This window comes from Helobdella robusta (assembly GCF_000326865.2).
Source record: "Helobdella robusta unplaced genomic scaffold HELROscaffold_1, whole genome shotgun sequence".
NCBI classification, from domain to species: domain Eukaryota; kingdom Metazoa; phylum Annelida; class Clitellata; order Rhynchobdellida; family Glossiphoniidae; genus Helobdella; species Helobdella robusta.
This window is the reverse complement of record NW_008703570.1, coordinates 10,543,655-10,562,442: the sequence shown is the minus strand read 5'-3', so window position 1 is coordinate 10,562,442 and position 18,788 is coordinate 10,543,655. Positions and strand designations below refer to the sequence as shown.

The following is an 18,788-nucleotide window of genomic DNA, read 5'->3' as shown; positions in this document are numbered from 1 at the left end:
TCCTTGTGTCACTTGTTGAATATCACCACATTTCAACTACTACAAAGTGTTAAAGATCGAGTTTGAATTGGTTGGTGGTCGCCAATGTCCTAAAAGGATGAAGCATAAGAAGAAGAAGAAGAATGGGAAGAATGCAACTGGATAAGACCATATGCATGTATTCAGGTGGTATATATATATATATATATATATATATATATATATATATATATATATATATATATATGGAAATACCATGGAGCGGACTAAAATATACAAATCAACCAACTACTCATTTTTTGGCCAATTCATTTATTCCGTCGTTTTTTATTCATTTACTTTTTCCATCATAAATTTATACGTATGGATACTGAAGTCTTTTGATGACAAACATTCACTATTTCCAATAAGACATAAACCTTTGTTTGTTGCTTTGGTGTATATTGAGGTTTTAAATTCATTATGAGTATTTTGTAGTAGTACGTCTAGGAATAGTAGTATATCGTCGGTTGTCTTTTTTCAATCGTAAACTTTAATTTTGATGAAATAGTGAATGTTGTCAAACATATCTAGAGAATATGATCTATGTTTTTGTAAACCGAACTTATACGCAAGAGAAGAAAATAAATTACTCGCTAATAACGGATATAAAAATTTCATGATACATAAAATAATAGAACGCAAAGAACAGAAAAAACAACAATGCAACCATATAATTAGAATGCAACAAAAATTAACAGCAAAAGTACCATGGATATTGTAATACTATAATTTTCATACGTTACTAAACTAACAACACTTGTAAAAAAATGACAAAAAAATTGTAATAAAATATTAATTAATTTACGACACTACAATCGTATATATCAATTAAAACAAATTACAACCATATAAATTATTTTAAACAAATTACCGCAGTTATTAAAAATAATTTGTTGGAAATAATATTTACAACTTCAACATTATATTGGCGCTTAGCGCGAAATATTAAAGGGCTTTGTTTACCTTGTAAGGGCTAAATTTACGAGGTGTGTATATTTAATATAAATAAGTTGCGGGTATTTTAAATTTTAAAATCATCTGATGAATTATTTCAAATGAAAAATTTTTAGGATCTGAAAAATAAATTCCATCTGATAGTTTTGAATTTGGAAATGGCTTCTGTTCAGTCCACGATCAACTTTCCAGTAAAAAAGTCAAATAGGCGAAGAACGAAAAGTGTGAAACTTCACGTTGCTGATCATCTTGATGCTGCAGACGATAAGGAGAATTCGCCGAGCTCGCCTGTTAAACTGAAGAGAGTTGAAAGTTTGTATTTGCTGCATTGAGCAATTAATATTATAATTTGGATAATTTGTCTTCTTAATTTGAAATAGATAGTTTAAAAAATGAAATGATCACAATAAAAAATTAAAAAAAAAGATAAATTCAAGTTAAATTTAAATTAAATGCATGATTTGTATTTTAATTTAATTTTGTTGTACTACACTACCAGAGGAAGCCCAGACCCAACAGGCAACGACACAGAATGTTTACAGTTCAACAAAGCAAGCTCTGACAACATCACTACCTGATTTTCTTGTTTGCAGAGACGCTGAGTTTAAATTAGTGAAAAATTATATCGCTGATCATATAGACCAATCAAAACCTGGCAGTATGTACATTTCAGGAGCACCAGGGACAGGAAAAACTGCTGTGTTAAATTTTGCCCTCAAGAGTATACCAGTTAGTAATAGGATTCATGATATTCATTATGTAATACAAATTTGTTAATGGAACATTTTCATAATATTATGTTTATTGAATTCATAATAACATTTAATATTTATAATTTCATTCGTCCAGACATCTAGTCCAAAAGTCTTCATAAACTGCATGAGTCTGAGGAATAGTCAGGCAATATATAGTAACATATGGATGTTGTTGTCACCAACATCTGCAAAGAAAAGTGCAAACAGTGCCAAGGATGCAGTTGCAGACATCGAAGATTTCATCACCTCAAACCAGCAATCTATGTTTGTAATTTTTCTTTTTGATGACCTAATCTTTTCATCCAGGTGAGGAGGGTTTGTTGCAACTGTTTGTTGGATCGACTGATTTGACGGTCCAATCGGCTCCACCGCGGGAAGGCAGTTGCTCCAGAGCCTCTAACCTTTTCATGTTTTCATGCAGTATTAATTATTAAAAATGTTAATATTATTTAAAATTTTACAGAATTCTAGTCCTTGATGAAATAGATTCGTTAGATTCTCGCAATCAGGAAGTATTGTACACAATTTTTGGGTGGCCATCACTCAAGAATTCTAAACTGATCCTAGTTGGGATTGCCAACTCTCTTGACCTCACTGACAGAATTCTGCCACGACTTCAATCAGATGAAAGCTGCAAACCTCAACTCATGAATTTCACTCCATACTCGAAAGATGAAATTTCTCAAATCATCCTCAATAGATTATCTAAGGTTTGTTTCGTGAGCTTATTAATTCTTGCCTATCAAAACACCCATTTAAATTGTTATTTCTGCTTTAACTTTCAGATAAATTGCATAACTTGTTTCAGTTTTATTTAACATCACTAAATATACTGATATGGTTTTGATTGCCATCAGGTCGAGGGGGAACAGATTCTTGATGCACCAGCAGTTAACTTTTGCTCTCGCAAGGTTTCTTCAATGGCAGGGGATTTAAGAATGGCTTTGAACATATGCACCAGGGCTGTTGAGATTGTTGAGATGGAGGTCAAAAAGTCCAAACTCAATGAATCAGCAGCACTAAATACTGGTGTCAAGAAAGTAACAGTGCCAGTAATTTTGAAAGTCATAAATGAGGTCTTCATCCAGAAAGTAGCTCTCAAGACAGACGCACCGATGATAATTCCACTGCAGCAGATGTTGGTCATGTGCACCATGCTGCTGATGGGCAAACTTGCAAAGGGTAGCAAGGAAATCACCCTTGGAAAGGTTTGATCCTTCGATCATTATTTTCTTCTAATTCATCAATTTTATGAAAATTTTTTATTTTAATTAATGTTTCAATTTTGTAAACAGCAAGCAAGAACAGATCAATATTGTTGAAATAATATTGTAACTTTTTCTACAACAGTTTTTTTTTAATTATTACAACTCTCTTTTCTATTTGTACAGCTTCATGAGAATTTGAACAAGGTTTGCCTGAAGAATGGGTTTGGAAGGGTTGATCAGGGAGAACTGTTGAGTCACTGCCTCTCCATTGAAGACCAAGGCATGATGACCATCAAAAAGAACAAACAAGTCAGACTTCATAAGGTAAACACTTTTGTTCATTTCTTCTTACTTGTGTAAATATGTATTCAGTGGTTAATTTTTAAGCTGTTGTAACAAAAAAAAAAGAATTTTCATTGGGGACATGAAATTTTACATGAAAAATTATAGTTATAATTATACATTGGTTACTAGACATTGTTTTTCTATCTGCTAATAAATTAGCCTTTAATTAAAAATGAATTTAGTTTTAATAATTAATGAATAATGATTATCTTGTTTCTGACAAACAGCTGTCACTCAGAGTGAACGAGCAGGAGCTGGAGTCAGTGATTCAGGACAAGACCTTATTATCGACTATCCTACAAAAAGGAATTTAACTTGGACTTGCATATCTCATCATCATCATTAATGAATTTCATTCAACCTATATTGTGATGTAATATTAATTTCTTCATGATTTACATATTCATTTCGTTTCTCAGTTTGTTTCATTAACTTATTCATTCTTCATTTTGTTGTTTCTTATTTCGTTCAGGTATGTATATTTATGTCGCTGTATGTTGCATTAATTAGTAAATTTGCGTTTATATAAAGTGTTGCGTTTTATTAACCTTAACACTAAAATATTGGATGAAATTGCGTACGCGTAAAATTCGTCATAATGTTTTTATATGATTTTATCATTTACATCTGAACAGTTTCTTGTTTTGCTAGCCTTTTATGCTCATTGAAACCTTGATGGATGATTGATTGACCTACTTGAAATTAATGCTTTTTGTAACTCTTTGGTTATTTAACGAAACAATATAAATGTAATTTAATATATTACTAATAAATTTAATTTGATATATTATGATATACATATATATATTTCTTTCAATTGTCGTCATTTTCTTGACTGAGTTAACTAACTTCGAATCACAAAGTCCGGAAAGAATAGCTTTTTTCTTCAACAACTATGAAATTGTGTGGTATTCACCAGGGTTGCTTGGATAAAAATACTGTTGTATTGAATGTTGTTGGATTTTTAAACTAGTGCAAAACACAGCACCATCCTAAATTTAGGTGATAACTTTACGAATATTCTTATTTTTAAGTTATTATGGATCCATCGTTTGTTTCTTGGATCGAATCGTTTTTAGAAGGATTGATGAATATTGATCACCAATATGAACCTCTAACTTGTTTGTTCCTGTTAGCCGTCATGCCATTGTTCTCAATGGAGAGGTTGAGTTGAGTGATTCATTTAATTTCCTTCCCCCTGATTAAAACTTCATTCTCGAAATAAATGAATACTGAGTATGATTTACGCTCAAATTGTTGATAACAAGTCCATTCAATTAACAATCAGCTTTGTCTGCAAATTGTAATATAAAACCTTTGAATAATTTTTAATTACGTTCAAATATAAATGACTGACTGATTGAATGACTGACTGAATGAAAGAATGAATAAACGAACAAACTTATAATTGAAAGGAATGATTTATGATGTGATCGTCCATTCCTTCGTTTAACTTGGTTACCACCGAGCTTTCTGTCTGACTTGTAACTTCGTATACTGATAATGATGTTTCTGTACGTGTGTGTGTATGTGTGTGTGTGTGGCACTGATAACTTTGTCAATAAAAGAAAATAACCGTTACCATTTATTTCGATTTGCCTCTTAAGAAGTTAAAATAATAATTTCAGAAGAAAATTGATGAGATGATTTAAAATTATAAAAATAATTTCTTTCTTCTAATCTTTATATTATTATTGCTTTTTTTTATTATTATTTATATTGTTGTATTAATAACAGATAGAAGTGAAGACATATTGTACGACGGGATACTGCTGACTTAATAATGCAATTAATTAGGTTGTTTGGGATTAATTAAAGAACATTAGTGTTATGGTTGTTGTTGTGCTATTTTGTGTTGTCGTTGTTGTTGTGTTGTCGTTGTTATTGTTGTTGTTGTTGTTGTAACAGCGTTTGTTTTTGTTACGTAAAAATGTTTCTCCTTTTCCATAAAAAATGATCACCCCCACTTTTGTCATCGTCGTCACAATTTTACCATTATCTTGATAACAGAAACAATTTTCATTCTATTATATCAACATAATCACACGCAACTTCTAAATCATTACAGACATAATCATCGTCGTCGTCAACTTCATCATCGTAGTCGTCATCATCATCGTCACTAACATCATCGTCATCATAAGCGTCATCGTCATCGTCGTCATCATAATTATCATCATGAACATCTTATATAAAAGAATGAAGCAATAAAACAATTGAACATGAGCCGAAGATAAACTTGTAGGCGCCACAATCATAAAATAGTAAACATTATGTCTGTCCCTAGCTCAACCTCTCCTCATTCTCATTTTTCTCTCCGTCTCTCTATCTTTCGTTGTACTTTTTCTCCTTCTTTTCATCTTTTCTTTTTTAACTTTTTTACCCATTTTCAATAGACTTTGGATCTTACTCTTTTTTCTTCCTTCCTTCCTCTCTCTTTCTTTTTGTCTGTCTGATTCTATCTTTTCTCTATTTTCATTTTGTTTCTTAATCTGTCTATTTTTTCTTTCTTTTACTAGCTCTCTTGACTTTCTCTTTCTCTCTCTCTAATGTCCGTCCCATTTCCCTAATCAATAAATCACTTTATAGCATTGTTGCACCTACATCCAAAATACATGTGTGTGTGTCCGTGTGCATTGCATATCTTTGTGCGTATCTCTGTGTTGTGTAGATCTTTGTGTGTGTGTGTGTGTGTGTGTGTGTGTGTGTGTGTGTGAGAGAGAGAGAGAGAGAGTGTATGTGTGTATATCGGTGTGTCAGTGTACGTATCGATGTGTGTATCTGTTGTGTGGTTTCTCTTGTCTATATCACATCAATTAAAAACGTATGCTGCGTTGGTGTTATGTTAAAAATACCAAATGTATATGAATATGATTTAATAATAGTATTCATGATCATTTTTGCCGTTAAAATTGTAGCTATCATTATATTATCATTATTATTATCATTGTTTTTATTTATTATTGTTATTATTAATATTATTATTATTATTATAGCGACAGTAAATCAAATCTCCATAATTCATCAAGAGAGGAAATGCACAAATAAATAATATCCTATATATATATATACATAGATCAAATGATAACGAAATATATATATATATATATATATATATATATATGATATATATATATATATATAGGATATTTTTATATACATGTATATATATTATATTTATTTATTTATTGGAAGAAGCACAAAAAAGTAAGCATAATACTTGTGATAGTGCCTTAACTAAAGTTGTCCTTTCAACCAAGTTCAACAAAAAATTCAACAAAGTTAATTGAAAAAGAAGAAATTAAAAATGATGGCAATTCGTGCACGCGAACATACGTCACAAAAATTTATACATTTGCATTTCAAAAGTAAATAATGTTCGCCTCCCATAATATTGACAATTAAATAAATAAAGATTGAATCGACATGAAAAATTCACAGTAGAGGTTCATTACAGAAACAAATTCAAATATCAATTTTGGCATATTTTAAAAAGTTTATCGTTAAAGGATCATTACGTAGGCAAATGCGAGAATCATGATGTTATTAACTCATTATGAAAAATTTATCGTAGAAAGTCTATTACAAAACAAATTCTATTTTTATAAAATGTTTACCGTAAAAGAACTATCACACACATTCATTTTCATTTTGAAAGTTTACCGTAAAAAGTTTACCGTTCGAAGCATATTCATGCTCCCTCAAGTACGTTAGATCCATAATTCACTCATGCACGCACACTCATGTCCACACATATCCATCCATACACATTCATATCCATACACATTCATATCAATCCATACACATATATTATATATATATATATATATAGGATATATAGGTCAAATGATAACGAAATAAATTCTGCATCTTATCCTGTCAATTACACATACAAACCACACACACACAAACACACACACGCACAGAGAGACACACAAACACACACACGTCTGGGAGTCACCGTTGATGAAATATTATCCACTACCCATTGAATTGAAAACAAAAACAAAGAAATTTTTTTTGTTATTTATGCTTGTGTTATATGTCTCATGTGTATGCTTGTAAACCAGATGTTGTGTACATATATATATATATATATATATATATATATATATATATATATATATGTGTGTGTGTGTGTGTGTGTGTGTGTGTGTGTGTGCGTGTTTATTGTGAAACGTTTGGTCCAGTTTTGGTGTTTCCAGGCCGACTGACAAGAAAAGTTTGATAATTTCATTGGAATTGATTTTTTTGACTTGCATGTGGAGCGTGTCCGCCTGTCAAATATCATATCATTATACAAACCTTTAACGTTATAAATAAATAGTTAAATATACAGTGAGAAAGACAGAAAGTAAAAGAGAGAAATAGTGAGAAGGAGAAAAAGAGAAAATGAAAAATCAAAGAGAGAAAGAGAAAGAGAGAGAGAGAGAGGAATGAAGGATAAAACTGATTTATTATATAACTAATTCAATTAACGTTAATCATTCACAGGTGATGTATGCGGTGACAAATATATCTATCGATCGACGTGTCTGTTGATTGGTGGTGATGATGACGATGATGATGAAGACGACGATGATGATGACGACGACGATGATGATGACGACGATGGTGACGACGATGACGACGACGATGATGATTATTAGTAATGATGACGACGACGGTGATGCGATGATGTTGCGTTTCATGATGATTGTAATATACATTCGTCAAAATAACATGATGATACGATGATGACAAACACGTGAACAAATATGATTAATAATTCTTAATAACGATAATGATGATGATTAAAATGATATTGGTGCGAATGCGAATGGTGTTGATAATGATCAGGATGATGACGACGACGATGGAAGATGATGACGTTGAATCGGATGAATAAATCAAGGTACCATATAATATAATTGCTACGCACAGGTTAATGCATTAATCCAACGAATATGTTTATACTTTCTCCTAGATTACATCTGTTATGTTGTGTGTGAGTGTGTGTATGCGTGTGTGTGTGTGTGCATGCGTGTGTGCGCGACCCATACACGCACACAAACACACAAACAAACACATATTTGCATACACACGCACAAACAGAATCGAACGTAACTGAAACATATCTACATATTTTACCCAAATAAAGTTTTGTAATAATAATAATAATAATATTAGTGTGTGTATACTTGTGTGTATGTTTGTGTAGGCATAAAGTTGTCAAAATGTCCTGCCTCTGAGTAGAAGAATCGTACTACCAATTTTTTCTGCCGTGTAGTTGCAATCAAGCCTTTATTCAAATTATTCCAACAATTTTGAGTTAGTATTAAGGTGCTAACAATTGGATAGATGATCAGATTCTACAAAGGCAGATGAATGATTTTAACCAATGTTGTGTTGTCCACTTTTAGGAATTATTAATAGGAAAGTTATCAATACATATAACATTTATTAAATTTTTCATTTCTAATAATTTCTAATAAGTTGAAGAGTAGCCAAATAAATTTTTAGGTTTTGATTTGTAAGTGAAACATTAGCATCAACTGATGAATTAAGTTCGACTTTAAAAATTTTTCAAATCTACATTAGTTGATGTCGATATTAAATTTACTATTTGAAAATGTCGTAAAGCCCTGCTAGAGTTACTATCGCACAGTACATTTTTTTATTTATAATTTCTTTCACAGTCACGTTCAATCATGTCCACTAATAAAACTTGACAGGACAAATTTATTGCCTTTCAATAGCGTTTATCGCAGGAATCACGTGTGTTTTTTTTCTTAATTTGAGAGAGGCATTCAATCAAACATCAACTCTATCTACTCTATCTTGGACAGATTTACAATTCATAAATTTAATTGATTAACAGATTTTTTGTTTAAAAATTCGACAACATTTCTATATATAAAGAACCTGAAAAACGCTTTCATGCATTCATACACAATACACATACATATTTCGTACATACATGCATTTTGACTATTTAGACACATAATTAATGAGTATTGTACTAGTTTTATATACAATTTCATAATTAAAGAAGTATATTATTATATGTGATAGGGAATAGCGAAAAAAGAGAAAGAGAGAGAAAAAAAAGGAGAGAGAGGAAGAGAGAGGAGAGAGAGGAGAGAAAGAGCGTGTGTCTGTATATAAAGGAAGCTTTATAACGTATGAACGATCATTTAAGACGAAACTCCCGATCAGTCCTCTGAGATTTTTGGTGTGGTTATATTTTTAGAATACGTACAAACATTATTATTTTTTTATGATTAAAAAGTTTTTTTAAATTACATTTTATTATTTAAAAACTAATTGAGTTGATTCACTGATATATAAATATTTAAATTTAATAATTAATTAATTAAATAATTATAATTATTTAATGTCATAAAAGTCATTTGTGATGTCGTTGATGTTAATGGTAATTTTGCTGATTTGGTTATCAGCACCCCTATCTTCGTCCCACGCAACCAGAGGTTATTATCATATTATTTCAATTAAAAAATGTATTTCCGGTAATTTAATAAAATTAATAAACGAAGAGTATTAGTGGTAGTTGCAGCATCATTGTTAGCAGCAGCAGCAGTAGTAGTAATAGTACTACTAGTATTAGTAGCAGCAGTAGTAGTAGTTGTAGTAATAATAATTGTAGTAGTTGTGTAGTTGTAGCAGTGGTGGTAGTAGTTTTAGTAGTAGTAGTAGTAGTAGTAGCAGCAGCAATAATTTTTATGGTAAGAATGGTGGTATTAGTTATAAAAGGAGTGCAGCAACTGCAATCAATTAGACTTCCTTTGTTTCCCATCGCGTTGAAAAATAATTGAAAATCGACATACATCAACATAATTCATCTTTCCTTCGTCTCTCACTCATTTTCCCATCCATCTATCTATCTATCTCTATCCATCCATCCATCCATCCAACCATTCATCCATCCATCTATCTATCTATTCATCCATTAATCTCTTTCATCTATTTTGTCCCTAACTATTCATCCATCTTACGTACCATCCATCCATCAACTTTCATCAATAAACTTTAATTAAATTTATCGATTTAGCAAGCATGGATTGTTGTTCATTGATGTTACGTTATGCCTCTAATGCATTATTATATCATTACCAGAAATTTGGTGCCTGCCAGTAGTAGTTGTTGTTGTAGTTGATGTAGTAGTAGCTGTTGTAGTAGCGGCTAGAGTAGCATTAGCAGCATTAGTAATGGTAGTAGTATGGTAGTAAAATGGTAATTTTTATGGTTGTCGTTTGTGGTGTTGTTATAATTATAAAAAGCATTTTCATGATCGCTTCTATTTATTTCATAATTAACTACACATCAAACAGCTAAACAATGAAAAAAACATTAAGAAATATACCCTTTAAAAAAACAGTAAAACAGTTCCTTCGTTAATCATCACTTATTCTATTTTTGCTCTTCTTAAGCGTTCATTAGCAGAATGATCATAAAACACTGGGTCAAATACACACACAAACACACAAACACATATACATACACACACACACACACACACACACACACACACACACACACACACACACAAAGCTACGTACACACATACATTTATATTTTTCATGAGTGTTGACTTAATGGAAACATAAATCAAAAGAAACTTTTGTATCTGCACTATACAAGTACATCAGTTTTGTACTTGAGTACACACAAGTACGTACGAACTTGCTTAGATATATATATATATATATATATATATATATATTTATTTATTTATGAATTTATTATATATATACATACACATACATACATACACATTTGTTTGTGCACGTGTGTACTCGTGTGCGTGTACACGCGATTTTGAGGCATGTGTTTATTTTCGCAGAGACGTGTTGCGTTTAAATTCGTTGTTAGTCCATTATGAAAAGTCAAAACACTTCAGGATGGTTCGTTGTCTCTCTCTCTCTCGTGTATTCTCAGAGTTAACTCGTTTCAAATGTTTGCCTGCTTTCTGCCGGTTTGTCTGTCTGTCTGCTTGTATGTTTTTTCCTCTGCCTATCTGCCTGTCTGTCTGTATTTGTCTGCTTTTATCTAATCGCTGAATGTTTGTTTTGATAATTTTTTCATTTTGCAGCTGTTTAAATTTCGTTTAAGTTGTTAATTGAATGTATGTTTATTATTTTAGTGCTACAATCCTTTACTTCGCTATTGCATGTGCTTACAAAATATGCTTAATATGCTATCTAGGAAATGTGTACACACACACACACACAATACAGAAACTCCACATAAACATATTCACACACGTATACAAGCACATGCACACAAGCACTAACACACATATACGCAAGCAAACACGCACACGCAAACACACAAACGCAGATGCATGTAAACAATATATAGTGAGCAAATATAATTCTTACCTACATTGAAGACATCGCAAGACAGGTCGCCAGTGGTATTCTTCTATTAAAACGGCATTTCAATATTTGTCATATGTTTGATCATCATCACCATTCTCATGATCCTCATCATTCACATCATCATCATCATCCCCATCATCATCATTATCATCATTATCATCATGACGATGATCAATATATCATTTCGGCTACTATTATATCATTTTTATTATCATCGTCAGGATCAAATATGGTTAAAATATTTAGTTTGTAGCCAGTCACTACCTTTTTGACATTCATAAATTATGCAGATGTGTGTGCCGTTGAAGTGTTTGCGCAACAAATTTTTACCAATCGATTAAAATTTCAAATCAATCAATCAATCAGTCAGCATCAATTAACCAATCAATTGATCGATCGATCGATCGATCAATCAATAAATCAATAAATCAATTAATCAATCAATCAATTAATTAATTAATTAATTAATTAATTAATTAATTAATCAATTAACAATTTTGAAATAATTCATGTTTAGTTTGCAAACTTATGTGATTTTTGTTTTTGTAAAAGTATTCAATTTAATTTAATTTAATTTGATTTAGTTTAGTTTAATTTAATACCTATTCAATTCAAACTTTTCTTCAACTACGTATATTAAATCAGATTTCATTGAAGAATTATAATGAATAAAAAAAATAACTGAACCATTTAATAAATAAATAAATTTATGCCTTCATATATTTTTAATAATAAATATAAAGATCCATATATTATTTTTATTATGCTGTCAATATTACACTGCTATTTACATATTTTCTTAAAATATTAATATCATGTTCGTCTCATTCTTCTTCTTAGTTGACGTTATAAAAAACAGAAGATAGCATTATATTAGTTCGTGTAAACACAGCCTGATCATATCGTACTGCCTCATCATATGTACATTTGTTTATATATAATATGTGTGTGTGTGTGCGTGTGTGTATGCGTGTATGCGTGTGTGTGTATGCGTGTGTTTTTGTGTGCGTTTGTGTGTGTTTTACAAACAAAGTTAATTAACCCTAGATTGGGGAGTTGAATTTTCTTAAAAGTGGTAGGGATAAAACAGTCAAATAGACACTTTGCGGGAATAGTTTAGAAAATGAAAGGAAAAAAGAAACCCATCAGTAATTGTAGGAAAGTAGAAAATAGCAGTAAGAGCCACAGTGGCAGCAGCAGCAGCAGTAGCAGCAGACAAGAGTCACAACAAAAGATAATTAGGTTGGAGAGTCCTGAATGATTGTTATCGATTGCGGTGAAAATCAAATAAAAGTATTGGTTCACTTGTATTGTAATCTGCCATCTTCAGGCAAATAAATAAATAGATTGCAGACGCATGCATTGTCTTCAGATGTACATTGCATTTGTATGCAAGCTGGCATGGCATACTAACGTGCAATACATTACATACTGCTTCGGATGACAACTATCTTGACGAGAGATATTGTGAAAGTGAAAACCTAACAAGCAGCAACGTTTTTGGTTTTTTTTTTGCTTTTGCCAGACTTTCAATGTCATTATTAAAGGTGAAAAATGGCATTGTTGGATATAAATCGCTAAAATACTCAAATTCAGAGATAAATTTTTTAATTTATAAAAATAACCTGGAAATACGTGCCTCTAAACTAGCCAGATATGAAAGCACGCTACCATGCCATGAAAGAAACTGACACGCATACAAAAGTTAAACTAAGCGGAAAAGCCAGCCAGCCATACAATTGCAATACAAACCTAGTTTACAAATCTAACAAAAAATAAAAAACCCTGGCTGAACTTCCAGCCAACACACCAACTAACCAACCAACCAACCAACCATCATTACAATCCAGCCAGCAAACCAGCCAACGTTAAAAGTTCCATGGAAGCATTTAAAAACAAACATCGACTTTCAACGTATTTTCTCACTAAATAGTTAACATTCAGACGAGATTTTTTCTTCTCTTGTTCTCATTCATTTTTCTTCTACTTATTACTTTAAAAATATATTGTTATTATTAATTTTATATTATTGTTTAAAAATCTTTTCCTTCATCGTTTTTTAATCATTTTTGTGCTTTTATTTGCCGTACGTACTATGTATGTTCATGTTTTCAATTATATGTCTTTATTCACGCGCGCGTGTGTGTGTGTGTTGTTTTTTCGCGCGCGCGCGTGTGTGTGTGTGTGTGTGTATGTGTGTTTGTTCGTTCGGGTTTTTCATGTTTAAGTGCGTTTATGATCTTTGTTTGTATGTTCCTTACATTAACCGTTACCGTTAGTTTAATTGTTAATCTACTACAACTATAGAGAAACTTATTACACCGTAAACATGTTGATAATAAACTATTAGTAACTATATTAATTATAAGTGATTAATTATAAATAATTATAAGTAATTAATCATAGTAATTATAAGTAATTATAAGTAATTAATCATAGTAATTATAGTAAATTGATAACATAAAAGAAAATAAATGAAACTGAAACAATAAAAAGACCCAGATATCCCATTAGTCTAGGCGAGCGTAGTGAAATTGATGGTTCAGTTTAACCCACAATACTAAATTTTGAACAGTAATAACAACAATTTTATTATAAATAAATTGTAAATCGAATAATAATAATAATAATAATAATAATAATAATAATAATAATAATAATAATAATAATGGTAAATCGCTTTTTTTAAAGTTCATGATAAGGATGCTTGAAATTATTTTTCCTTGAAATAATTTTTCACTCATTCGTTTTTACGTCTGGTTTGTTTTTATTTGTTTGTTTGTTCTTTATTTGTTCGTTTGTTTGTTTGCGTTTTATTTGATTGTTTGTTTGTTTGTTAATGTTCATAATCATGTTCGTTCACTTATTTCGCTTCCATTCAACATCCCCATCCATGTTTCCACACTTGTCATTTTTTCTACGTCTTTCTACAAATATTAATTTTTGAATCTTTAATTATCAGCTTACATGCTGACAAAAAACAGAAGAAGAAAAATTACAAAAAAAAATAGACAACACACACATACACGTACACGTACATACACTATAAACACACGCTCACACACATAAACACACACATTAACTCACATACAAACAGACATATACATACAAACAAACACCCAGAGACGAGTCATCCCAAAATCAAACACACCTACCTAGAAAGGTACATATACTTACGTTGCTTGCCCTAAACAAACATGCCTCAGACTACGTACATAGTCGCTAATGCACGCACGATACGAAATGAAACATATACAAAAATGCATACAAATCCGGTATGTACTTTGCATACATTCCGCAGACACGAGCAACAAAGTATACACAAGTGCACGACGCAAACGAACGGGCTTTTAAAATCTAACATTGCATGGCAATGCTTACTCTCACCTTAAAAACAAAATGAACGTATTGTTTGCGTTTGTTCGTTAGATGTTTAGATGTAATATTACATTCATTCACTCACAAACACCGCACACACACACACAAACTCCACGCACACACCACACACACACACACACTGGTGCACCACGCAACACTGCACCACACGCACGCACACAATCAATTATTTACAACAATCAAAATAATGACAATAATTATAATGATGATGTTAGCTGGGACCACCACGGCGCATGAAAATGCTTTCCAGTCTGTCTCAAGATGGGAGGCAGAAATATTGCATTACCTCATTTAATTAATTCCTTCCTTGTTATGGATGATGGCAATTCAGTTGCTCACTACCCGCACGATGTTGCTCTGTATTTTCTGCAAGTTCCACTTGGGCTGATTGAGATGAACGCAGCATGTATCAATGTGCATCAATGCACACACGCATGCACAAAAATGCGTTATAATCGCAATGCTTATGAATTAAGTTTGTATTAAAATTTGTTTGCGTGTATGATTTTTTGTTTGGTACGTTAATGTTTTTATGTGATTATTTTGGGTAACACGAAAAATCTATATATGCTTATTGGCCCACATATAAAATTATTTATACGCAGATTTGTACGCGTATCTGGTTGCGCGTACGTGCCTACCAATGAAACCACGCAATAAATATTTAATAAATAAAGCACAGCGGCCCGAGTAGTAAAAGGTATCAACCAACTAGTTTATGGGGTCTTCTACGTAACAATATTTACGTCTGCGCACATCTCTGTTTATATTTGTATCTCGCCGTACACATGTGAATAAATTTTGTGCACTGCGGTGTACACAACAGATGTATATAAATAATGTGCACGTGTGCACGTGTGTGTGTCTGTGTGTGTGTGTGTGTGCGTCGAACGAACAAGGAACAGTCGTTGAATTAAAAATGGCAAACAATGTTTTCATCGCTAGGCGCCATCGTTTTATGCGCTAAGTCTGTGTTGTTGTTTGTTGTAATAAAGAAGGCGATGACGATGACGACGATGATAATGTTGTTGCTGTTGTTGTTGTTGGTAGTGGTGATGATGAGGATGATGTTGTTGTTGCTGATGAGGATGATGATGAGGAGGATGTTGTTGTTTTTGTTGTTGAGGATGGTGATGATAATGGTAGTGATGAAAATGATAACTAATTCGGCAGTCAGCAACAATGTTGTTCGACGATTCAGATAATTTTTTCCTAATGTTTTATTGCATTGTAGTGAAAGAGAATGCAAAAAAAGATGACGAAATGATAAGAATGATGATGATGAATGATGTCAAGAAGATTCTTGAATGGCTACATGGATGATGATCTTTGTAACAAGAACCGTAAGGACGATGACAATAATGATGACGACGATGACGACGATGACGACGATGATGGTGCTTTATTCATCATGATTATTATTATCATCGCCATAGCGAAGTTATGATGAACACGCACTATCTTGCTTTATTTGTGATGAAATAAGTGATGAAATCCTAAACACTCCTGTTGTAAGAAAAGCATTGAAGGGTTTTAAATAAAGTACATATTAACAACGCCCCTATTCAATAGCATGCAAACATTGCAAATTTAGGCTCAGACCTTAGAAGAATTAAAATTCATTCCTCTTAAGGCTGTTCGATCGATGACATACTTTTTAAGTTTGAAGAAGTTTTAAGAATTTTGTGAGGAAATTTATGTAGTACTTTTTATGATATTAAATTGAAAATTTTTCATATCGTGTTTTCAATTTATGAATATAAACTTAGCTACCACTAATTTTGCAGTTTGAAATATTTCCACTTCCTTTTTATGCATCAAGATGATGAAATAAAAAAAAATAAATATGATGAATCAAATAAATAATATATATTTGCAGTAGTAGATCAGCTTGACAACTCGCATTATATGCATAAATGATTTGTTTTCAATTGATAGTAATCAACGTTCGTTTGCCTATTGATGTTGGTTGGGTGTCTCCAAAATATCTACTGCGTGTGCGTGTGTGCGTGCGTGTGTGTGTATGTGTGTATGTACGTACGTACATACGAATGTATGTATGAATGAACCCGTTTTGATGAACAAGCCATGGTTAGGCATGTATGTATGTATATGTGTGTATGTGCATGTACGTGCAAGTGTATGTATGTGTGTTTGTGGTGTAATATGTTTGCCACAGGTTTTTAATAAACGTTTGTTCTGTTTTGTATAAATAATATAGACACGTGTGTTTGCAAAGGCCAAATAAGCTTGCGTGTGTAGCACTAACATGTATTTATCATCCTGTATATCCGATATATAAATGTATGCATGTATGATACAGATGTATCAATATGTATCTACCCATGCAGGCAGTTTATTGACTTATTTTTACAATACTAAGTCACATGTTTCATTGAGTTACTAAACGATTTGCTAAACATTCGCTTTCAAAATATAAAATCATCATTGTTGTTGCTTTATAACAATAATTGATATTGATGTAATAATTATTAATTATTACCATAATTACACCAATTGTATTAATTAAAAAATATATTGCTCTTAGTAGGGTTGATTTTGATGGACATGTGTTTGCCTGTTAAAATACTCTTCAAATAGTTATAAATGTTGTTAATAGTATTTTACCACTTTGTCTACAAAAATTTTATTATTTTATTACCTTTTTATTGATGATGATACTAATAATAATTATTATTATTACAGATATTATTATTATTATTACATTTAGAAGTTGATATATTGTTCATATTGTTATTGCGAATTTTATTGCTATTGTGTTACAAGAATGTTGCTGATATTTTGATATTGTGTTATATTGGCGTCAGCATTGCTTGTTTGTGTGTGTGTGTGTGTATGTGTGTGTGTGCGTGTACGTGTGCGTGTGTACTATGTCTGGTAAGCTTTCTTATCTGACTTTGCAATCTTCAAAATTTCAGCCAATGATTGATAAAGAGATAGATAGGATAGATGCATATTCATTCACGTCAAATTTTTATAACAATAATGATAATGGTAATAATAAATTTAATAACTATAAAAATAAATTATATTGTGTTTATTTTTTGTTATTTATCTATAAATTAATATATTGATAATATTGTTAAAATTAATATATAATTAATAAATTAATATATTAATATTGTTAAAATCAATATGCCATCATTAAGTTAACCTTAAATCTTTATTCAATTGATTGAACAACGCAAGCAATGATGAAGATAAGATGGTGATGATGATGAAGAAGATGATGATGATAAAGATGTCAAGATGTCGATGATGATAAAGACGTCAAGATGACGATGATGACAAAGACGTCAAGATGACGATGATGATAAAGATGAGCGAATGAAGTGATGATGGCGGATTCGTTGATTCGATTCGATGGTTGTGTATTAAATGTAATGTGATGTAATATAATTGTAATGTAATTTATGACGTCAGTGAATATCGTCCCGCCTCAAACATGTCACCGGGACTATTTGTAAATAATAAAAGTTTCATTTGTTTTAATAATAATAATATAATATTATTATTGCTATAAATAGTTATAATAATAATAGTTATATGAATACGTCTGTGTGCCTCTGCTTATTTGCACAATTACTCTATAAACGGTTGTCTTTAAGTGAATGTATCACTGAATGAATGAATTAATTAATTAATTGAATAATTAATTAATTGAATAATTAATGAATTAATGAATGAATGTGTTATAAAAAACGAAT

At 31.3% G+C, this 18,788-nt stretch overlaps 1 protein-coding gene across 1 annotated transcript; it reads left to right on the top strand.

Moving 5' to 3' along the window:
• Positions 1-1,512: 1,512 nt before the first annotated feature.
• Positions 1,513-3,597, top strand: HELRODRAFT_63669 (hypothetical protein; the record flags this gene model as incomplete). The annotated part of the gene is made up of 6 exons (XM_009011385.1): positions 1,513-1,704; positions 1,825-1,994; positions 2,194-2,449; positions 2,588-2,938; positions 3,122-3,262; positions 3,511-3,597. Coding segments are annotated over 6 exons (1,197 nt in total), but the record flags the coding sequence as incomplete, so codon positions are not given.
• Positions 3,598-18,788: the final 15,191 nt, after the last annotated feature.